We start from the raw sequence: 19838 nt of genomic DNA on the forward strand, positions 1-19838 counted from the left end.
ACTGAGCAATTTCTCATGAATTTCATTCATTTCAATTTCAAATAAGAGCTTAGATATGTTCCTTTTGTAAGCATTTTAGAACAAACAACAAGTGGACGTGATGGTTGAATATCTCTATGGTATTGTTACTGCCAGGGGCAGATTTGGTAGGGGGACGGCGGGGGCTCGAGCCCCACTACCCCCGTTTAAACCATTAGAGCCCCACGAAGTCCCCTCTAAAATTTATGGCAAAGATCAATAGAAGGGGGCTAAAATTCTAACTTGTGCAGACCTCCTAATGTCGTTGGCTAGATCTGCCACTGGTTACTGCTGTTTTTTAAGATGAACTAACGGTGTTATTGTTTTCGGTACCGGTTGTAGGTGACCTGGCAGTTATAAAATGATGCTGGTATGACCTGGTTTATAGTACAGTACCTTCAGCTACAACTTCAACCACTGCTGTCAGAAATGGCCATATTGTCTCTGTGGAATTATTGGCGGTAGATCGACCATCACGCATGAATTATGGCAAAGTTTAACCGATTTTGAAAGTTTTCGTTTGTTTGTTTGACACTGTTTGATTGATGTAATTTTTTTCCCATTGAACTAAATGAACAATTCAATTTTATTCCTCTCAAAATCTATATATATTGCTAGTAAGCTCTTGTATATAATGATAGTTGTTTACAGTAACAATAAATGTTAATTTACTTCATTAAATCCGAAAAACAAGCGACAAATTATTATTAAAACACAATTTTTTAGTAATTTCCAATTAGCGATTAATCGCTTGGTAGTACCATTATATTCCTTCTGAGAATAGTCCTTGACAGTCATAATAAGGTTTTGATCATCTGACATATATAGGCAAGTCAGTCCTTGACAGTGATAAGTGAATCTTTTTACCGGCTAAGCAATTCCATCCCCCATGAATGATTAGGATGGTTGATACTCTAGAAGGGATTAATAAGAACAAATTGGAATGCAAAATCATATCAAAACTGATGGTGTAGGCTGGTGTGTTGTGCAATTGGGAAGGGTTTGTCATGATGGGAAAGGGGCAAGAGCGGGGAGGTTGTGAGACCAACTGAATAAATCGACAGATGAACAGCACACAAAAGTGCAGCAAGGGGAGAAGAACCTTCAGCTGCTAGGAAGACACTCCTGCCTAGCTGCCTTCCCCTTTCCAAAAGTGCTTTGGAGAAGAGAAAAAAGAATGATCTCTTTCACTTGTTACACTCACCAAAGTGGTGGAAAAAAGAAATTTCAGTGGTAGATGGTTGAATTCCATGGATACAGAGCGAAATTGGTGCAATTTTGATTGTTAGTTTGTCGCTATAATTTCAACGAGTGCGTTTGACTCCAAAACTCTAAGAGAATTAGGAAAGTGACTAGGTTTCTTGCTCTCTCTTTGTTGAAGTATCTTACTGCAATACAAATTCCATTATCTACTTTATATATGTTTTACAAGAAAAGAAATTTGAACCGAATTACCATCTCCCGATAACCGAACTTTTAACTGTACATATTTGATAACTTCGACTACATGGCTCGAAAAATTTAATTTACATATAATAGACAATAAATGTTTTTGGACATTAATGGGATGCACTCATGATAAACAACCAAATAGATTTTTTTTCTTTGAACCATCTCCCATGTAACTTACAAGGAGGAAAGACTGTGGCCCACCTCTTTCCCACTTGGACACTTGGTCCTTTGATGCAATGCACCTATCCTCCCTCCATACCTAGGCTTCCAAGATTTGAAAACCACCATCTTCAGTCCACAGATAAAATGGCTGCCTTCCCCATCATGCTCATCTCCTTCCCATCCAACATCACCAAAAGGGGCTAGGCTGCAAGTTTGTCTGCACAAACCATTATCTACCTGCTTCATCAGCTACAGAAGTTCTGTTCTTGCACAACTCCATTAGCTGAAATCCTTCTTTTATTCTTATTTGTCAATTTTTTTTTCAAGTCCCCTTTGATATCCTCCTGCATTTTGGAAGCTCCTGGTTGCATTTTTAGTTTGAGTTCTTGATCTTCCTGGGTGGTATTAGTTTCCAAGATCCCCTGGGGGAAAATCAAGAAAGGAAATAATCAGGGAGGAAATCCTACAACACCAAGTTCAGATCAGAGGTACCATTTCTCCTTGTGTCAGTAATCTTGTTTCTTTTGAGTTCTGATCTGTTTCATCCAAATTCTTCACTACACCAGCTGTCTTGCTTCCTCTCTCTTGCATCCATCTTGCATATGACTTGCAGAGATTAATCTGTTGTGTATGCCACCCTGGCCTTTCTTGAAATTATTTGCAAAAGACCCAAATGCGGTGTATGTTCTAGTTGTCCATTCTACAAATATCTCTGAAAATTCATCATTTTCATGTCACAGTTATCACTGCCAAGAAAACCTCCAAACCAGGCTACGATTCGATAGAGCTGCAGCTGGGGAGCAAAGAAATCCTCATCAGAAGAATTGCCTCTTCAGAATCCTCACAGATTTCAGAAGAACTTGACTGATCTTCACATTACATGCTTGTTGCGTCGGCCATGATCACAATGGAGGATCAGATACGCAGAGAGCAGAAAACGCAGAGGGGAAGGTATCAGTATCATCACGCCGGAGAAGAGCAAGAACAGCAACGGCGGCGGCGGCGGCTGAACAATGTGGCCGACCGCCCGCCGTCGAGCTACTTCAGCACGGAGGCCATCCTGGTGCTGGCGTGCGTGACGGTGTCGCTGCTGGTGCTCCCGCTCATCCTGCCGCCGCTGCCGCCGCCGCCGACGCTGCTGCTGCTGCTGCCGGTGTGCCTGCTGGCGCTCCTGGTGGTGCTGGCCTTCATGCCCACCGATATGAGGAGCATGGCCTCTTCCTACTTGTAATTAGGCAAAATTATTATGTACAGGCAAATTTTTTACTATTTTTTTGTTTTTGATGAGTTTCAGTTTTGTTGCGACTTAATTTGTGCGGCACATAAATAAGTGCAACAGCTAAAGGAGAAAGTTTTGAGTCATTTTCAGATGAAGATGGGCAGTGTTTGCAGTTGATTGGATTCAACTTTACCTGTTGTCAGAATTATGAATGATTAACTGCCTATAAAAATTAAATTAATTTATTTTTGCGGGTGAAGATATATTACATTAAGCTGAAATTTCAGGCCTTTTCTCTAAAAAAAAGGTTAAAATAGTCGAGATGCCAAATTATTTTTCCCAGTTGGATCTAGCTATAGCTGAGTAAGATGTGTACTGTTAGATCCAACGATTAGAAATGATTTGTTAGCTTGAGGTACCGGTACCTCGAGGTACTTTTGTTGGACTGAAACAAATCTCGTGAAAATAACCTTTTTATACTGTATTTTGCAGGTGAATTAAGAGATATTTCATCAAGCTGAAATTTGCTCTTTAATTTTAATTCACATGTAAGGTGAAATTAACCTAGACATCAGGGGGAGACAGCCATCAATGATGGTAAATGTGTCAGTGTCCCATCAGGTCGCAATGCTCCATCGGCACGCACTTATGCCAAAACGCCAATTAGTTCACGCGTTGGAGGTGACAAATGGTAGCCGAAAGCATGGAACGTAGGTGTTGTTTCCCCACAAGTAATCTTACTTTGGCTTAGACTTTCTTTGAGATAATCTACTCTATGTTATTGAGTTTGTCTAAATTCAATGATGTGTGCTATTGGTATTATCATAGTCTAGAATGTATCTATGATTTTACTGATTGTTCAATAATATGATGTTGCAATAAGAATATTCTTTAAATATACCTAAAATATGGCTGTATACTTATGAGGTTTACATGGTTAACGATTGGTTTATATCTTTAGAAGTTTCAAAAAAAATTATGGAATTTTACATGTAGCCTCTTTACCTGACATAGAAGTTTGTGTATGAGTTTCATGATTTTTTTTATTTTATTTTATTCGTAAAATATAATTTATCATTTTTATATATAAGAGTATTTTAGGTTTGTTGAAAACAATCAATGGCCCAATAGCATATTGTAGATAAATTGGTAAACTTGTTGATATATTATAGAAAGTGACAATGTCAATGGTACATCATTGAATTGCAACTAGGTGTTTTCACTGTCGGCCAAAGCTTAAGGGCATTTCCAAGATGTGTCTTAAATTGATCTCTAAAACTAAATTTTATAAATTATGCTAGAAAATATATCCCTAACAGGTTCCGAAGTCTATTCATAATATTCATGTATGCTTAAAATCAGCTCTCGTATCGTAGATTTGGGAAAAACGCCATTCAACTTTTGGTTTCTTCTAGAGGAGCGTGTAATTTTTATGCTCAATACTTTTTTAGACGGACCAATCCAAAGGTTTTGGAGAGTAAATTATTAGTATTCCTTTGAAGATGCTCTAAGGTTGCATATTTTGGATTTATCAACATTTTACTGAATAACCTGACAATGTTTTGTTGCAATTAATAGTTCAACTTAAATCACAAATGTTTTCTGCTGGGCTCAATCTAGGCCGTTGATTCGGTACACGACTGGACCTGATTCGGTCCTATATTCTGATACACCGACTAGCTTCCAATTTCCCTAACGGAAACATCAGAAAATGCTTGTGTTCTAGCGATAGCTAGAATAGTTGCCTTGGCTGAATTGTATGTCTGAAACATCAGAAATGCTATTACTACCACTGCTAGCTCTGTCCAAAATATAGGGCTCATTTTACTAATAAATTTAGATCTAACTTTGTATTTTTTATAAGTATATTAAATATTTTGGTCGAAATTTTGGTAAAATATATTTATCAATTTATATATTTTAACGTGATATGTGACACTTATTTTAGTTTCAATTTTACTCTTATAGAATTTTTACTATACATACTACTGTGTATAATAAAATCAGATCCGTTGAACCACTCACAGTCGTTCGAGCATACCTTAAAAATCCAAATATAAGGGATGCTAGATATGCATTGTTATAGGCAAAATCCATTGGGTCATGAGCCCGAGACAGTACTAATTAACCTCTGGCAGGCTGCAGCACTGCAACTGTGCAGAATTACAATTCAGAAATCATCAATGGAGCTTCACATACAATTGTTTTCCTCTCACAGTAGACAGGTCGACAGACAGAAGATATTAACAGGTAACGGCCCCTACGCTGCAAAAATTATGTCATAAACCATCATTTACAGTTCACAGATTGCACAGTTTTACACAGGGAACAGGAAAAACAGTAACCTGTGATTTATCAGGCATTGGACACAAATCTTCAGAATTGTGCTCCAGAAATCACCAATGGAGGTTCACATGTTTTACAAATTTTTGACAGGAGACAGGTCAGCAAGCAGCAGAGACTATTCTGCATTGGTCCCCAAGTCTTCTTTTTCTTTTGTGGAGAACAGTATATCACTTGATGATAGCTAAGATTTTTGTACTAGTCCTCCAAGGCTCCAACCTGTGATCAATGGTAACCTGGTTGTTGCCAGCTAACCAAGTGCATCAGATGATATGACTTGCCCAAACAACATGAATTTGAGGCCTTGTGTAGTTCCTAAAAAATTTTCCCAAAAACATCTCATCGAATTTTTGGACACCTAAATAGAGCATTAGTTATATATGAACATTAAACTAATTATACAGTTATGGAGAAAATCGTGAGATGAATCTTTTGAGCCTAATTAGTACGTGATTAGGCATATATAGAGAAATATGCTTTCTGAACAATGCATGGGGGTTATTATTTTGCAAATAACCAATTTAGCACGTAAAAACCAGTAAAAGTAAATAGTCATAAACATAGTACAAAAAGTGATGGAAGGTTCAGATTAAACCAGAATATATGCCAGTCATCAAAGGTAATGGCTCTAACATGACAAAAACTTGTAAAATTATTATAATCCTTGTCATTTTGGATAAGGCTATGGTGAAACTTTGAAAAATTTAACTATAAATAAGTTTTAAAATATTTGATTTAAAAGCATAGAGACTATACATATACATATAGATTAATCTTGAAGAATATTTCAATAAAATCATATAAATTTATTTTGTCGTGACTTGATTTATCATTAAATTTTAAATTAGTTTAAGAATGAATCTCACTTTTGCATATTTACATTAAAAATATTTAATAAGACAAATGGTAAAACGTATATTCAAGTCAATAGATTCATCTATTACACACCAGAGGAGTACTCCCTGTGGTTCATATAATTGTAGTTTTAGATAGAACATCGTCTTAAAAAATAAATTTGATCACTATTTTCTATTAGAGTATAAACACTTTTACCATCTTTGAAAATTTATGATAAAATATCATAATTTTCTAGTGTAAAATTTGGTACATTTAGATTCTATATACATTTAGGTTTAGTCCAAGTATCATAATTTTCGATTACTGATATAAACTGTAGCATAATACACAGGGATATACTTATCCAAATCAGTTCATAAAAGCTACATACATATACATGGACACAAGCTTAAATTGCTGAAAATTCTGTGTGGTTCGATTGACAATTAAGCAGGGCTCCAAATTCAATTAGCCATCATCAAATCAATTCAAAACCAAACTTGAACCAAAATTAATTTCCACAATAAGATATGGTACTCTGAATAAACGAGCTGTACAAATTAAAGTTGCCATCTTCACTTGGGCTCCACCCTCGTCGACGGCAGGCCGCCGCCGCTGTACTCCGAGGGGCTGTCGCCGCCGTAGGGGTGGCGCGGCGTGCGGGTGGCGTAGCTCATGGAGTCGGAGGCCGAGTCGGCGGCGGCGGGCGCGGGGGCGGCGCCGGCCATCCGGACGATCCGCTCGAGCTCGGCGACGGCCTCGCCCATGGAGGGGCGGTCGGCGCCGGACTCCTCGACGCAGCGGAGCGCGAGGTCGACGTAGGGCTCGAGGCCGGCGAGCGAGGAGGAGGCGCCGAGCGAGGCGTCGAGCAGCTGGTGCAGGCCGTACATGTCCTTGCGGCGGTCGAGCGCGTCCTTGAGCTCCCGGACGACGTAGCGGCCGCGCTCCAGCGGCTTCCTCGCCGTGATGACCTCCAGCAGCAGCACGCCGAAGCTGTAGACGTCGCTCCGGTCCGTCAGCTGCTGCGTCATGTAGTACTCCGGGTCCAGGTAACCCTGCCACGCCACGCCACACATGCATACGTAATATTCTTTTTTATTTAACACTACTGACTTTTAGCTATAAGTTTAATTATTATTATTATTATTTGCATTAAGAAATTTATATAATTATTACTTATTGTCGTTATGATTTTATTTATTATTAAAGTGACTTTAAGTCCGATTTATAGCCAATTCTATTAAAAAAAATACTTCCTCCAAAATTTTTATTCAATGCCGTTAAATTTTAAATTTATATTTAAATATTTGTTTTATTAATTTTTTGTGCAAATATGTAATATTATAAGTTATTCTTAAAGCCTATTTAGTAACAAATTAAATGACAACAAAATATTTAGTAATTATATAATTTTTTTAATAAGACGAATACTCAAACGTATACTTACAAGTCCATGGCATTAAATAAAAAAAAATAATGACGAGTATAACAATGTTTTAATCACAAAATTAATATGATATAAAATTATATTGACCGTGGATTTGATAGAAATAAATTTGATGTTGTTGATATTAATATAATTTTTCATATAGACTTGATCAAATTTAAATGAACTTAACTTGGTATAAACTCATAGGAACTTATATAAAGTGGAGAGAAAGCAGAGGTAGTACTACTCACCATTGTGCCCTTGACTTGGGTGGTGATCTGGCCGCGGCCGTCCTCGCCGAGAAGCTTGGAGAGGCCGAAGTCGGAGACCTTGGCGTTGAGCCGCTCGTCGAGGAGGACATTGCTCGACTTGATGTCGCGGTGGATGATGGGAGGGTCGGCGAGCTCGTGCAGGTAGGCGATGCCCTTCGCCGTGCCGAGCACGACGCGGAGCCGCCGCTTCCAGTCCAGCCGCACGCCGGACTTCCCTGCACCAAGTTTCCCATGGCGCGCGATGGTTCAGATTTATTTCTACTACTACCAGTAAAGAGCACCGTAGCGAGACTCTAAGTTTGCTACGTTTTTGCGTTCATTTTCAAGATCGAGGAGTGGTAATGGTGGTGGTGGTGGTTTGACCTGTGAGGCTCTCCTTGAGGGTGCCATTGGGGACGTACTCGTAGACCAGCATCTGCTCGCCCTGGTCGAAGCAGAAGCCGACGAGGCTGACGACGTTCTTGTGATGGACCCTGGACAGCAGCTCGATCTCCGTCCTGAACTCGAGGTTGCCCTGCAGGGAGCCTTGCTGGGATCTCTTCACGGCGACCAGCTGCCCAGTGGGAAGTGTCCCCCTGTATACCTGCAGTCACCCAAATTCTCTGAAACATGTCAGCTTCTGAACATGGTCGATGTGTCAGACAGAATTCAGAAAGTGACGACTGCTAGCTTCACCTTCCCGTAGCCGCCGGTGCCGATGTCGTTGGCCTCCGAGAAGTTGTTGGTGATCTTCTTCAGCTCCTCGAACGAGAACATCCTCGCGCCTCGCACCTGCGGGACGGTGCTGGTGCTGGTGCTCTTCATGTCCCAGGAAACTGATGGCAGATAGATGTTGTGATGCCACAGTGTCAGAGCAGCAATGAGATTGGGTTAACTTTGATGAATGAGATGGTGAACAGTGGTAGTAGTAACAACCGTAAGACTGGCTCCTATCTTCAGTCTGACTTGGGCTTCTCTTCCTCCTGGCAATGCAAATTGTGAGTGCCAGCAATGCTGCCACAACAGCTGCGCCTCCAACCGAAGCGCCGACGATAAGCGGGATGTGGTTCGTCTTCGAATTTGAAGCTTGCAGCACCCCTATGTTGTTGATGAATAGGATTCAGATTTCAGCACACACATGAGTGTTGTTGAGCCTGTGTAACCACAGGAGGAGATGATATCTGAAGCATGAACTGAGTGATGTTCTAACCATTAGCAAAGGAGTAGGACTGTCCTATGAAATAGTATGGGCCAAAGAGAGCCGGAGGCTTGTATGTCTGGTTGCTCAGGATGAAGCCAATGCCAGAGATGTCTTGCTCACTGAACTGATCCTTGCCACTGGGGTACACCTCCAGGCTCATCTCCAGGTTGTTGCTGGTGTCGACGAACGGATCGTGGATCCCGATCGAGTCGACCGGGAGGCTGAGGTTCAAGAACTTGGCCTTGATTGTCTGCTCCAGCAGGATGAAGTATGAGCTATTGCCCAGGTCTGAAAATCCTGGTGATCTGAAGAAGAGTGTGCCTCTGTACGGCACGGAGCAGATGCAGTTTGGGCTCAGTTGCTGGGTTGAGAGGCATGAGGGAGGCAGGGCAGCACAGTTGGATGCAGTTTTGTATGGCGGCAATGCCGGGTTCGATTGTCCGGTGGCTTTGCAGGAATTGTCGTTGCTCCCTTGGTTGCAAAATGGATTTCCGGCAAGCCTGTGAAAAGTAGTGAAATCAGCCAGAGCTCTGCAAACTTTGACAAAAATAAAAGAGCAATTTTACTGTACTTGAGAAGGTATCAGGAGGTAACACTGTTTTCTATATAAAATTTGGTATCTCTTGGTACCTTAGATACTAAAAGGCATCAAATTTTGAGTTTTACTCCTATCCTCCTTTTGTACCTCGAGGTATCGGTACCTCGCGACACCGAATCGTTTCTGATCGTTGGATCCAACAGTGCACATCCTACTTAGCTAGATGCAATGGTAAGAAACGATTTGGTACCTCGAGGTATAAAAGGAAGGATGGGAGTAAAACTCATCAAATTTTATATAAAAACAGTGGTACCTCATGGTACATCTTCAAAGATGAGAAAAATGCTCAAAATAAAATATTTCTTACATGAGAGTGTTCTTGTATTTCATTCCTGTAGTAAGTGCTGTGATGGCATTGTCCCTCAAATCCACTAGTTGGAGCTGACTACTGAAGTCTGCTATGTTCAGGGTGCCATTCAGACGGTTGCCGCGGAGCCTCCTGCATTTGTCTTGAAGTGATCACAGAATTGAATTTGAACAATATCCTTTTTTCTGTAGAACTACACTATTTGTATCTATCAGTTTAGCTCAAACTGGACACCAGAATTGTGTTTTAAACAAGAAAGCAATTCTACTCACAGTGTTTGAATTGAGGGGATACTAAAGAGACGTTGTGGTACCTCCCCACCGATGCGCAGATTTTCTAAGTACCTGGAGGCAGTGAAAATCAGATAAAATTGATGAAATAGCACGAGATATCGGAGAACAAAGAATCATTAAAAATGCTGATGATAAGTTAGCACAAGACAGCATAGAGGAGAGAATTACAATGAAGTCAATGATAGCAAAGAGGTCATCCAGGAGGGCACATCAGATGCAGTGAAGCTGTTGTTGCTCATGTCCCTAGTATAACAACGTTGCAAGTTATTAAGAGGAAACTATCCACAAGTTGCATATAATTGCAAGTCGATTCTTGTTTACACACTGGAAGGGTTGATTCATCACTTACACAAAGCTGAGTGAGTTCATTCCTGTTAGGTCTGGCAGTGGACCAGTAAGATTACAATTTGCTAGATGGCTAGTGTCAGATAAAAAACAAACAGAGTAGTTGTTAATATTACAGAATTTATGCTAATAAAAGCAGAAGCAACACAATAAACTCACAATTCTGCAAGGCTGGTTAGGTTGTTGAAGTTGGTAGGGACCGGTCCGGTCAATTGCGCATTGTTATCGAAACGGCTGTGTTCATCGAAATTTATGACAAAAAGGCATCAGTGTCAATCTCTGCATTTTTATTGTGTCATTTCATAATATGCACTTGCACTTACAGTACTTCCAGTGTTTTAAGGAGGCCTAAAGTAGAGGGGATGCTACCAGAGAATTTGTTGTTGTCAAGAAGCCTGGATTATATAGATAGAAGAAATCAGTCTCAGGCCTGAGCTTCAAAACAAGAATTTCTTACAGTTATAAGATGGAGAATTTGTTTAGTCATACAGATGTATCAGCTTCATATTTGAGCTGAAGATCTGGCTAGGTATGCTTCCAGAGAGCTGATTCATCCCAAAATGGCTGCAACAAAATGCATGCACATATTCATCACACCACAGCCAAGAAAGTGAAAAATCTCATGACAATCAATACAAATAATTGAGATGTACTTACAAGTGCTTAGTATTTGTGAGATTATCCAAGCCAGGACTAGTCAAGTTGGATATAGGAAGTCCTCCAGTGAGCTGATTGTCAGCCAGATCAAACCAGTACAGCTTTGAGAGGCCGCCAAGTGATGGCGGTATGCTACCAGTGAACTTGTTGGAGTTCAAAGATCTGCAAGAACAGAGTACAATGAACACTACTTTTTAAATAGGGAAATGTACAATTTATTATACTAATACTATACTCAGAAATATTATGAGAGCAATTACACATGAAAGGCTGACACATAAACAAAGAAGAATGAGATTTGCTCCGGTCCAACAAAAAGTACCTCGAGATACCGGTACCCCATGGTACTAAATCGTTTCTCACCATTGGATCTAGCTGAACAAGATGAACATTATTAGATCCAATGATTAAAAAACGGTTTGGTATCACGAGATACCAATACCTCGAGATACTCCCAACGGTACTTTTTGTTGGATTGGAGCAAATCTCAAGAAGAATTAGCTAGATTTCTAAGTAGAGTTTTTTTATCATCTTTGAAAAAATATCTAAAGGTACCATATTTTTCATAATAAAAGTTTATTATTTTAAGGTATAATATATCTTAAGATACTAGAATTTTACACTAAAATTTTTGGTACCTCAAAATACTTCTCAAGAATGATAAAAAAAAAGCCTTTCTAAATAATATATATGGTGGCAATTTCATTAAGGTTTTTCTAAAAACTTATCAAGTGCACAAATAGACAACACAATCATTAAGAAAAATAAAACCATTAATCCATTGTGTTAGAAATGAAGCACACAAACCTAAGAATTCAATATTACCAAGTAGATACCCTAAGGTACCACTGTTTTCTATGTAAAATTTGATATCTTCTAGTATCTAAAGTACCAAGTGATATCAAATTTTATATAGAAAATAGTGGTACCTCATCAAAAATAGGAAAATTGCTCTACCAGGTAATAAACAAGATAACCTTTCCTGCTCCATAACTAAGGTACTTGATTATCCTAAAAGGAAAAAAGTTTAAATGCATCATTTCGATCTACATCACTAGGTTAACTTCAAAATCCGAGGTCAAATCCCACCAGCAAAGTTCGAATTGATTTTTATTCAAATGATGGATTTGATATTAAAGAATTATTCATCATACTATAAATATATTAGACGTATTTTAATATCAAATTTGATATGTTTAAGAAAAGTTTAGGACCAGCAGCCACAGGCCTAAGATTTAGAGATAATGAAGAATCAGGCCTAAGCTACTTACAGAAAGATCAGGTTTGAAAGCTGGCCTATCTCTTTTGGTATTTCACCAGTAAAGCTGCAACCAACAAGAATTCTGCAGAGAAATGAGAGAGGCCACAAGCCCACAAGTCAAACAAGAATCCATGCACTGAAATTCTCGAGTTACAAGATTAACTGAACCTCTCCAAATTTAACTACTCACAAGTTTTGGAGCTTGCTCAAGGTTCCAATGGTTGAAGGAAGGGTGCCACGCAAGTTCTTGTTGTAGGACAAGTCCCTGCAACAAAAAAACAGAAGCAATTTCAGAAGTTTGCCCAAAATTCCAAGTTTCCAGCTAAGTGCATGCTTATGCCTAATTTCAATCCAAAGTGCTCAAATTACAGAGAGGAGAAAATACATACAGGTACTGCAATTCTGTCAAGGATTGGATGTCCCCAGAAAGAGTTCCTGACAGTCCGAAACTTGACAGTCTTCTGTAAAACACCATCAGAGGAGAGAACACAAGATGAGTTATCATCTTTGTTGACCATATTACTGCATGATTGAAAGCAAAAACCACTCGATGAACATATACAAAAACTCTGATGCTGGTACTAACATAGATGTGACCCGGTTTCCGGTGCAAATTATCCCAATCCATTTGTCTCCACACGGATCAAGGCCATTCCAGTTCGATGGTCTACTGTCCCAGCTACCTGCAATCCCATTGAGGCCAGAAGCTGCAGAAAATAATACAAGAAAAAACATCAAAATTAGCTTTTGCAGCAACAAAGACTGAAGAAGAACTGAAACTGTACATACTGTCTTGCGCATTCGTATCAGCCGAAGCGACAAAAGCCTCCACAAGAACACTGAAGAAGAAAATCAGCCATGGAGAAACCCCCATATTTTGGACAGCTTCTCTCTCTGTCTGTCTCTCTTCAGCTGTCACTGAATGAAATGCTTTTAGCAGCTCATCCTTTGGTAGGTCAGAAACTCTGATTGAATTGCAACAGGCTAGATTAGTTGTTATCGTAAGGTAGGAATGGATTCACACAATTGTATATGCATCAAGAACAGGTCAAACACACTGATAAGCATGATTGTTCCAATAAGTAGCCTGCGTACCAACTGGGGTGTAGAAAAAACTGAGCAAGAAACTGGCGAGAAGACCAGATGGAGTCAACGGTCTGCAATTTGCAATTAGGAAAACGACAGGATGAATTTCTACATTTTAGCCATTTAATTTAATGTTTTTTGGTCAAAATAAAATCCATTCGAGTTAAATGGTGTTGGTGCTACATCGTAATCGCTTGGGCTGATAAGATAGTTTCTGAATGGAAAAGGTTGAAGACCATATGCATTCCAGTCTTTGACCCAAACAAGAAGGAATGGAATTGCAGGTACCAAAAAGTACGGTGATAAGTATAAAATTGAGGGAAAATATGGATGATGTAATTGCTCCACATCTAAATATCTGTTATTTGTTTTATAAATTTTTGTGAGAGCACTTCTTTTAGTCTTTTTATGGCCAAAATGAGCTCAACCTGCTACAGCCTTCAGACCGGCTCAGACATATGACACAACTGCAAGTAGCCCTCCTTGTGGCCCTAGCTCTTCATTGGTTGATGAAAGCACTTGTCAAGCATTTATACTTGTGTAATTTACAGTTGAACAAGACAAGTTGGCACGACCTTAGTTGAATGATTCTATGCTTTCTATCATTAAGGATTGGTGTGTATATATGTTAGCAACAATAGAAAGCAATATCTAATTAGAGATTTGTTTGAGTCCAACAAAAAGTATCTCAAGGTACCGGTACCTCGCGGTACCAAATTGGAGAGATTTGGTTCAGTCCAACAAAAAGTATCTCAAGATACTAAATTGTTTCTGATCGTTGGATCTAACAGTACACATCCTACTCAACTAGATCCAATGGTAGAAAATGATTTGATACCTCAAGGTACCTTTTATTGGACTAGAGCAAATCTCATCTAATTAAGTTTTCAGAAGCACTTGTACTCGTGGATGCATGAACTTATATTGGGACTGAGCCATATCTGATAAACCCATCGAACCAATTTCGGATTACCTATATCATAGTGATTTGGACCGTGTTAACTGGGTTTTGTCGTCAATTTGACAATTCTCAGATTCGAAGTTCTTCAATATAGCTCATGAAATTCTATCCAATTTCAACATCAGCACGGTGATTGCAAACATAGTATACTAGTGATAGTATATTATTGCTGAACTTGAATTTCAACAAGATCTTGTCATGACCACCATGTCAGTTGCGACAAATCGTTCCAGTAGTTGATTTTGGAGTTATGCACCAGGTCATGTGATTGGGGTGGATTTGATTAAGTATGTGGAGGTCATTATCTAGCTGAATCATAGAAGATAACTATGTATATACAAAGGTTTCTCCTCTCCTGTTGTCCCTTCTCAAAGAATAGATACTGTACGTAATAAATCCAGTAAGATTGTCAAGGAATTTGACTAAGAATACTTTAATAATTTGTTATCAGTATGCTTGCAACTTTCATGTCCTACAATTCATTGCAAAGTTTTGGACTGCTTAAAACTGCAATATTTGAGATCAATTTAAGCTTTCTTTTGAAATGACTGGCTAAATACTCATGCCTTTGAAACGGATAAAATAAAATATATTATAATATTTCCTAAAATAAAGAGAATATACCTGTTGTGAAATATTTCCCATCCTTTTGTTGTAGTGAAAATGTACCCTTTTACATACATAGCTACCCATTTAGACTTATGAAGTTGTATAGAAAGTGAATTATATGTGTATGGTAGTATTGTTTGGAACAAATTAATTATGAAGTTTTAGAATAACTCATCGCAGCAGATGTCTTTGCACAATAAAATTGCATTTATAGATGAAATTGGATGGACCCACAATATGTGTGATTATTTTCTAACATGATAGTACACCGTGTGTTGGTAAAAAAAATATAAAATGGAGTTGATATGATAGCATATTTACTACAACCACCATCTTTTTCTTTTAGAACAGTGTAAATTTAATTCTTAATAATCCAAATAAAATGGTCCAGTCGGGGTTTGAACACTCTATTAGGGGACCTTTCCAAAAAAAATTTACAGTGTGACTGAGCACTTTAATTAATTGATTATTGCAAAATTGATTGATTTTGATCATGTTTGAAATCTATACGTCTATAACACATGTTAACATTCCTATGCTACATTTAGAATTAGAAACATTTGACATTTGTAAAATCAAAGTGTGTTTTGATTATTAATTCATGATGAACAATTGGTACGTGAGATAATTGGTTTTGATATTTGAATTTTTTTTTTTTTTGCAAAGTGGTGGTGTTGGTTGCCTAGATAGGTCCGACTAGACTGTTGGTACATCAATGGTCAGACCACAGGTATGGCAACGGCAAGACCACTGAGCCCAATAGTCTAATCGGCAGTTCTAAAATAATTTTCATTAAGGATCGATTTATAAAATAAGTATTGCAAAAGTATTGTATTAAAAATGAATTATTTTATAATCATTCAAAAGATACTAGGAGGTGCTAAAATTTTAGCGTGAAATTTGATCCTCCTAGTACCATTAAAATTTTGATACCTCTCGGTGTCTACTCAAGAACCGTAAAGTACTTTAAAAAAATTGTCTTAGGAGATACTGTGTATGTATTAATACCTCACAATATCAGGCGGGTGGGACCTCATATCCAAAAGTGATAGTATTTTGAACACTTATTATCAAAAAACCTGCAATTTTTTAAATTTCTGTTGGTTAGAAGTGCGACATCCATAGTCAGTCCCATCGATACAATTTTCTAATTGGAAGTTAAAATCCTGGTTTGATCATTTTGTCCAGAATTTGTAACAATCTAAAAAAAAACATACATTCATTTGAAAGCAATGCATAATTTGATTTAAAACATTGCACTTTTAACACGTTCTAGAAACCTATAATTTAAGGAAGAACATTTGGTGTTTTGAATGTTTTAATTTGTGGCCTGAAAACTGAAAACCATATATAGTCTACCCGCAATACTAATTAGATGTAGACATGTAGTCATTCATATAATGACAAATTCTGCATATGTTATCAGAGTATGACTGAGAACTTGAATTGAGCTACTTATTTATTTTTTTTAATTGTTGAACCACAATTGCATACACTTAAAACATCTGCTAACACCTCTCTGCTATATATTTAACATTAACAAGCTTTGACATTCACCAAAATTGACAATATTACATGATTGGTGGAGACCCACATTCCCAAACACTGACCCTCTTATACAAGGGCAAGCTGGTCTTGCATCTTGATTTTAGCATGAAGGTGCATCTGGCTGATTTTTTGGAACTGCAGCTTGAAATTCAGGATTTTCCATGTAAATGTCATGAAGTCTTGCCAAAATTGGGTACTTTGTCTGCAAGAAAACAAAATTTTATTGCTGGTGTTTTTGAATCAAGTAGGATGGGAAAATTCATTATAAGTAGAACCAATAGCAGAGGAAAGTTGCTTACGATATCAATTTGGAAGCGATTTATACCCGCATGGATCTGTGGTGCTAGAAAAACATCCCCCTGTATGCAAAACATAGAAGATTGTATTAATTAAAAATTTAATGCAGAAGAAACATGAATATTGGCCTTATTTTCATCAAATGCTATTTTTTTAGATAAAGGAAGCTTTTATTGATCTCAGATTATTACATCAAGGCTGATACAACATCAAATAATAATAAACTCAAATATTAGTGAAACACCATATTCACATGGTTAAGGAAGGGTGAACTGAAGTACTTAAGTTGAACAAAACTGTATCTATAGTTTGCTGATATGCAGATTGCAAGCTCAATTCTGTTTTCCTTTTATAAACATAAACCTTTCGAAGTAATTGTTATTAAATGATTGATTCTCAACTCAGAGTGATCAATGAAGAGAAGACATATATCAATAAACAAGTATTGGTTAGGAATACAAACCAATTGAACTTCGTCACCAGTAGCATATTTAAAGCTGCATCCTTCTAAAAGCTTTTCGATCGCTGAAACAAATAGTAAGGGCAAACCAAGATGAGGCTATAAGTACTACCAAAAATTTGGCAAATCAAATAGTTGCTTATCAATTGATTTGCATTCATTTTCCAACAGTGCAGCAGGTATTACAACAATAATTTGCGTATCTTCTCTTAATATCCTCATATCCTTTCAGAACGCTTTTGAGAATGGTATCAAGAGATATAAATTCTATATAGAAAAAAGAAATATGTTCATATTTATTTTAGCACTGAAGGTAGACTGAGAAGAAATTATATTTCCAAACCATATGGAAATTTACAAACCTTTGAAGCCCTTATCAATATAATGCTGGACTATCTGAAGACTCTCATCAGGGCTTAGCTTACCCTCGTGCAAACCCTGTAAATTGGTTCCGTAAATTAATATTTCAAAAACACCATTACACAAAAACGAAATTAGTTACAGCGACAAAAAATTGTCAGTGACAACTAGCTCTTCGCAAAACTTACAATTACAGCATAGCCTTGAAGAGGTTGGATGCTTGAACAAACTATGTTTGCAATCTGCAACAAGGAAAGAACACACATATTTAAATGGACTGCAGATAAAAGTGCTTGCATGACAATTATATTTGTGCATATTCACATGACAATATCGCTGCCAACTTATGGATAGTATATGTGCAAATAAAACACTGAATGTTCAAAGGTTGAATTATGGCCGACGACTTTTTGTACAGTTTAGCAAACCATTTTCGTGCTGTTGAACTGGAGAAATCTTATGGACAAATACTTTGGCATGGACATGTACCTGAAGATTAAGAGCTTTCTTTTTGAGATCCTTAGGTAGGAGAGCATGTTGAGGATATTTATCTTCAAGATACTGCTTTGATTATAAAAGCAGTAAAGTTGTTAATCACTAAAACATACATTTTCATATTAAAAAAATAAATCCGTGGGGGTAGCAGAAAAACTGAAGTGATAGCTACACTCACCAATGCAATAGCGAGAGAGTCAGAAACGACTATGTCTCCATCTACTAATGCTGGTATGTACTTGATTGGATTGATTTTTTCATAGTCTACAAATGAAAAAAAATGATAATATGTGATTGTAAGGTAAACAAGAACTTTAAAAAACGGAATAGTAACTTGTACACATAAGAAGGTACCGTGAGGAAGCAATGGCAGGGAAATTAAATGTTCATTTCAAAATATAAACTGAATTTATTAAGTATACTGCGGTTTCAATGTCTAAGAGAAGAATAATCTGTATGAAGTCAGCAAGGAATTTTAAGTGTCAAGAGTCTACTGAGGTATTAAGCATCCACAATCACATCTAGTTCTAATGCTATCATTTTTTTTTCATCCACTGCAACTCAGATCATGGTCACCATCTCATCAATTCCAAATGCAGAAATCAATGATTATTGTAAGTATATGAAATGTATATGGATTCTTTTCTTACCTGGATCTGTGCGAGGGTTGACAGACTTGTACTCATAATCCACACCTTCAGCACAGAAAAGAAATGATTTATTTAGCTGATCGAACTATATCATCAGATAGACAAGCATGTTCCAAATTCGTGCATTTATCCATTGTAATCAACTCTTAACTGTGAATCAGTTAGTTGTCGAAAGACAAACGCTTCCACTAGTCTGCAGAACCAGAGGTGAGGAGCATCAAAAACTTTTACATAACGAGTTTTACTCACATCTTTCCTTTTGTACCTCGAGGTACTGGTACCTCGCTCGCGGTACCAAATCGTTTCTGATCGTTGGATCCAACAGTGCACATCTTACTTAGCTAGATCCAATGATGAGAAACGATTTGGTACCTCGAGGTACAAAAGAAATGATGAGAGTAAAACTCTTATATAACTGTTACTGATCCAAATGTAACAGATGAAGTTCTCACTATTAACCTAGCATATAGATAAGTCTACATCTGAAGGTTGCAAAGTTAAAAGAGTGTATACAACATGAGAAGGTCATATCAGTAAGAGTGCTGAGCTAGTACACCAAAAACTAATTTGTTAAGTTCAGTGAGGCCAAAGGACCGAGCGATAATACAATCAAGAAAGCTCCAATCGCTCAAGAACTGCTTACCTTTAAGGTTGAGAACGATCCGGATTCGGTGAGAGCAAGAGCTGATCCAGGCACCATACAGGATTGGCTTCGACGACGCCATTGCTGGCACCTGCTCCTCCTCAACTAGCAACTTGATGGAACCGCGGAATTAGTGGAAAATGAAGAATGAGGAGATGAATTAAGAACGAACAGAAAAAATTGATGATGATTTAGATAGGAATGAGTTGACTTGGATGCAGATGCCGTTTGAGTAGTCTCTAGTGTTTGGCCAGTAGGTGTGACTGTGAGCACAAGAGATTATTAAGCTAAGAGAAGTCACAGATGGTACCAGTAATCTTTGCAATATGGTCCTCTTACAGAACCTATTTTACGAA

General features: G+C 37.9%; 2 protein-coding genes across 2 annotated transcripts; both read right to left on the reverse strand.

Annotated features, from left to right (window-relative positions):
* Positions 1 to 6336: 6336 nt before the first annotated feature.
* LOC102705866 (leucine-rich repeat receptor protein kinase HPCA1) lies at positions 6337 to 13446 on the reverse strand. The gene is made up of 19 exons (XM_040529481.1): positions 13163 to 13446; positions 12960 to 13080; positions 12763 to 12834; positions 12564 to 12638; positions 12384 to 12455; positions 11113 to 11274; positions 10945 to 11019; positions 10779 to 10850; positions 10615 to 10689; positions 10460 to 10528; positions 10279 to 10353; positions 10090 to 10161; positions 9818 to 9949; positions 8922 to 9412; positions 8648 to 8809; positions 8408 to 8547; positions 8096 to 8315; positions 7712 to 7947; positions 6337 to 7086 (listed from the first exon to the last, which is right to left on the reverse strand). The coding sequence occupies exons 1-19, from the start codon at positions 13245 to 13247 to the stop codon at positions 6607 to 6609; spliced, it is 2886 nt and encodes a 961-aa protein (XP_040385415.1). The 5' UTR covers positions 13248 to 13446; the 3' UTR covers positions 6337 to 6606.
* A 2965-nt stretch (positions 13447 to 16411) lies between these two features.
* Positions 16412 to 19760, reverse strand: LOC102705484 (glutathione S-transferase-like). The gene is made up of 9 exons (XM_006663841.3): positions 19483 to 19760; positions 18840 to 18884; positions 18368 to 18453; positions 18184 to 18255; positions 17883 to 17936; positions 17697 to 17772; positions 17338 to 17399; positions 16877 to 16936; positions 16412 to 16779 (listed from the first exon to the last, which is right to left on the reverse strand). The coding sequence occupies exons 1-9, from the start codon at positions 19562 to 19564 to the stop codon at positions 16678 to 16680; spliced, it is 639 nt and encodes a 212-aa protein (XP_006663904.1). The 5' UTR covers positions 19565 to 19760; the 3' UTR covers positions 16412 to 16677.
* Positions 19761 to 19838: the final 78 nt, after the last annotated feature.

Source organism: Oryza brachyantha, chromosome 12, assembly GCF_000231095.2.
Source record: "Oryza brachyantha chromosome 12, ObraRS2, whole genome shotgun sequence".
NCBI lineage: Eukaryota > Viridiplantae > Streptophyta > Magnoliopsida > Poales > Poaceae > Oryza > Oryza brachyantha.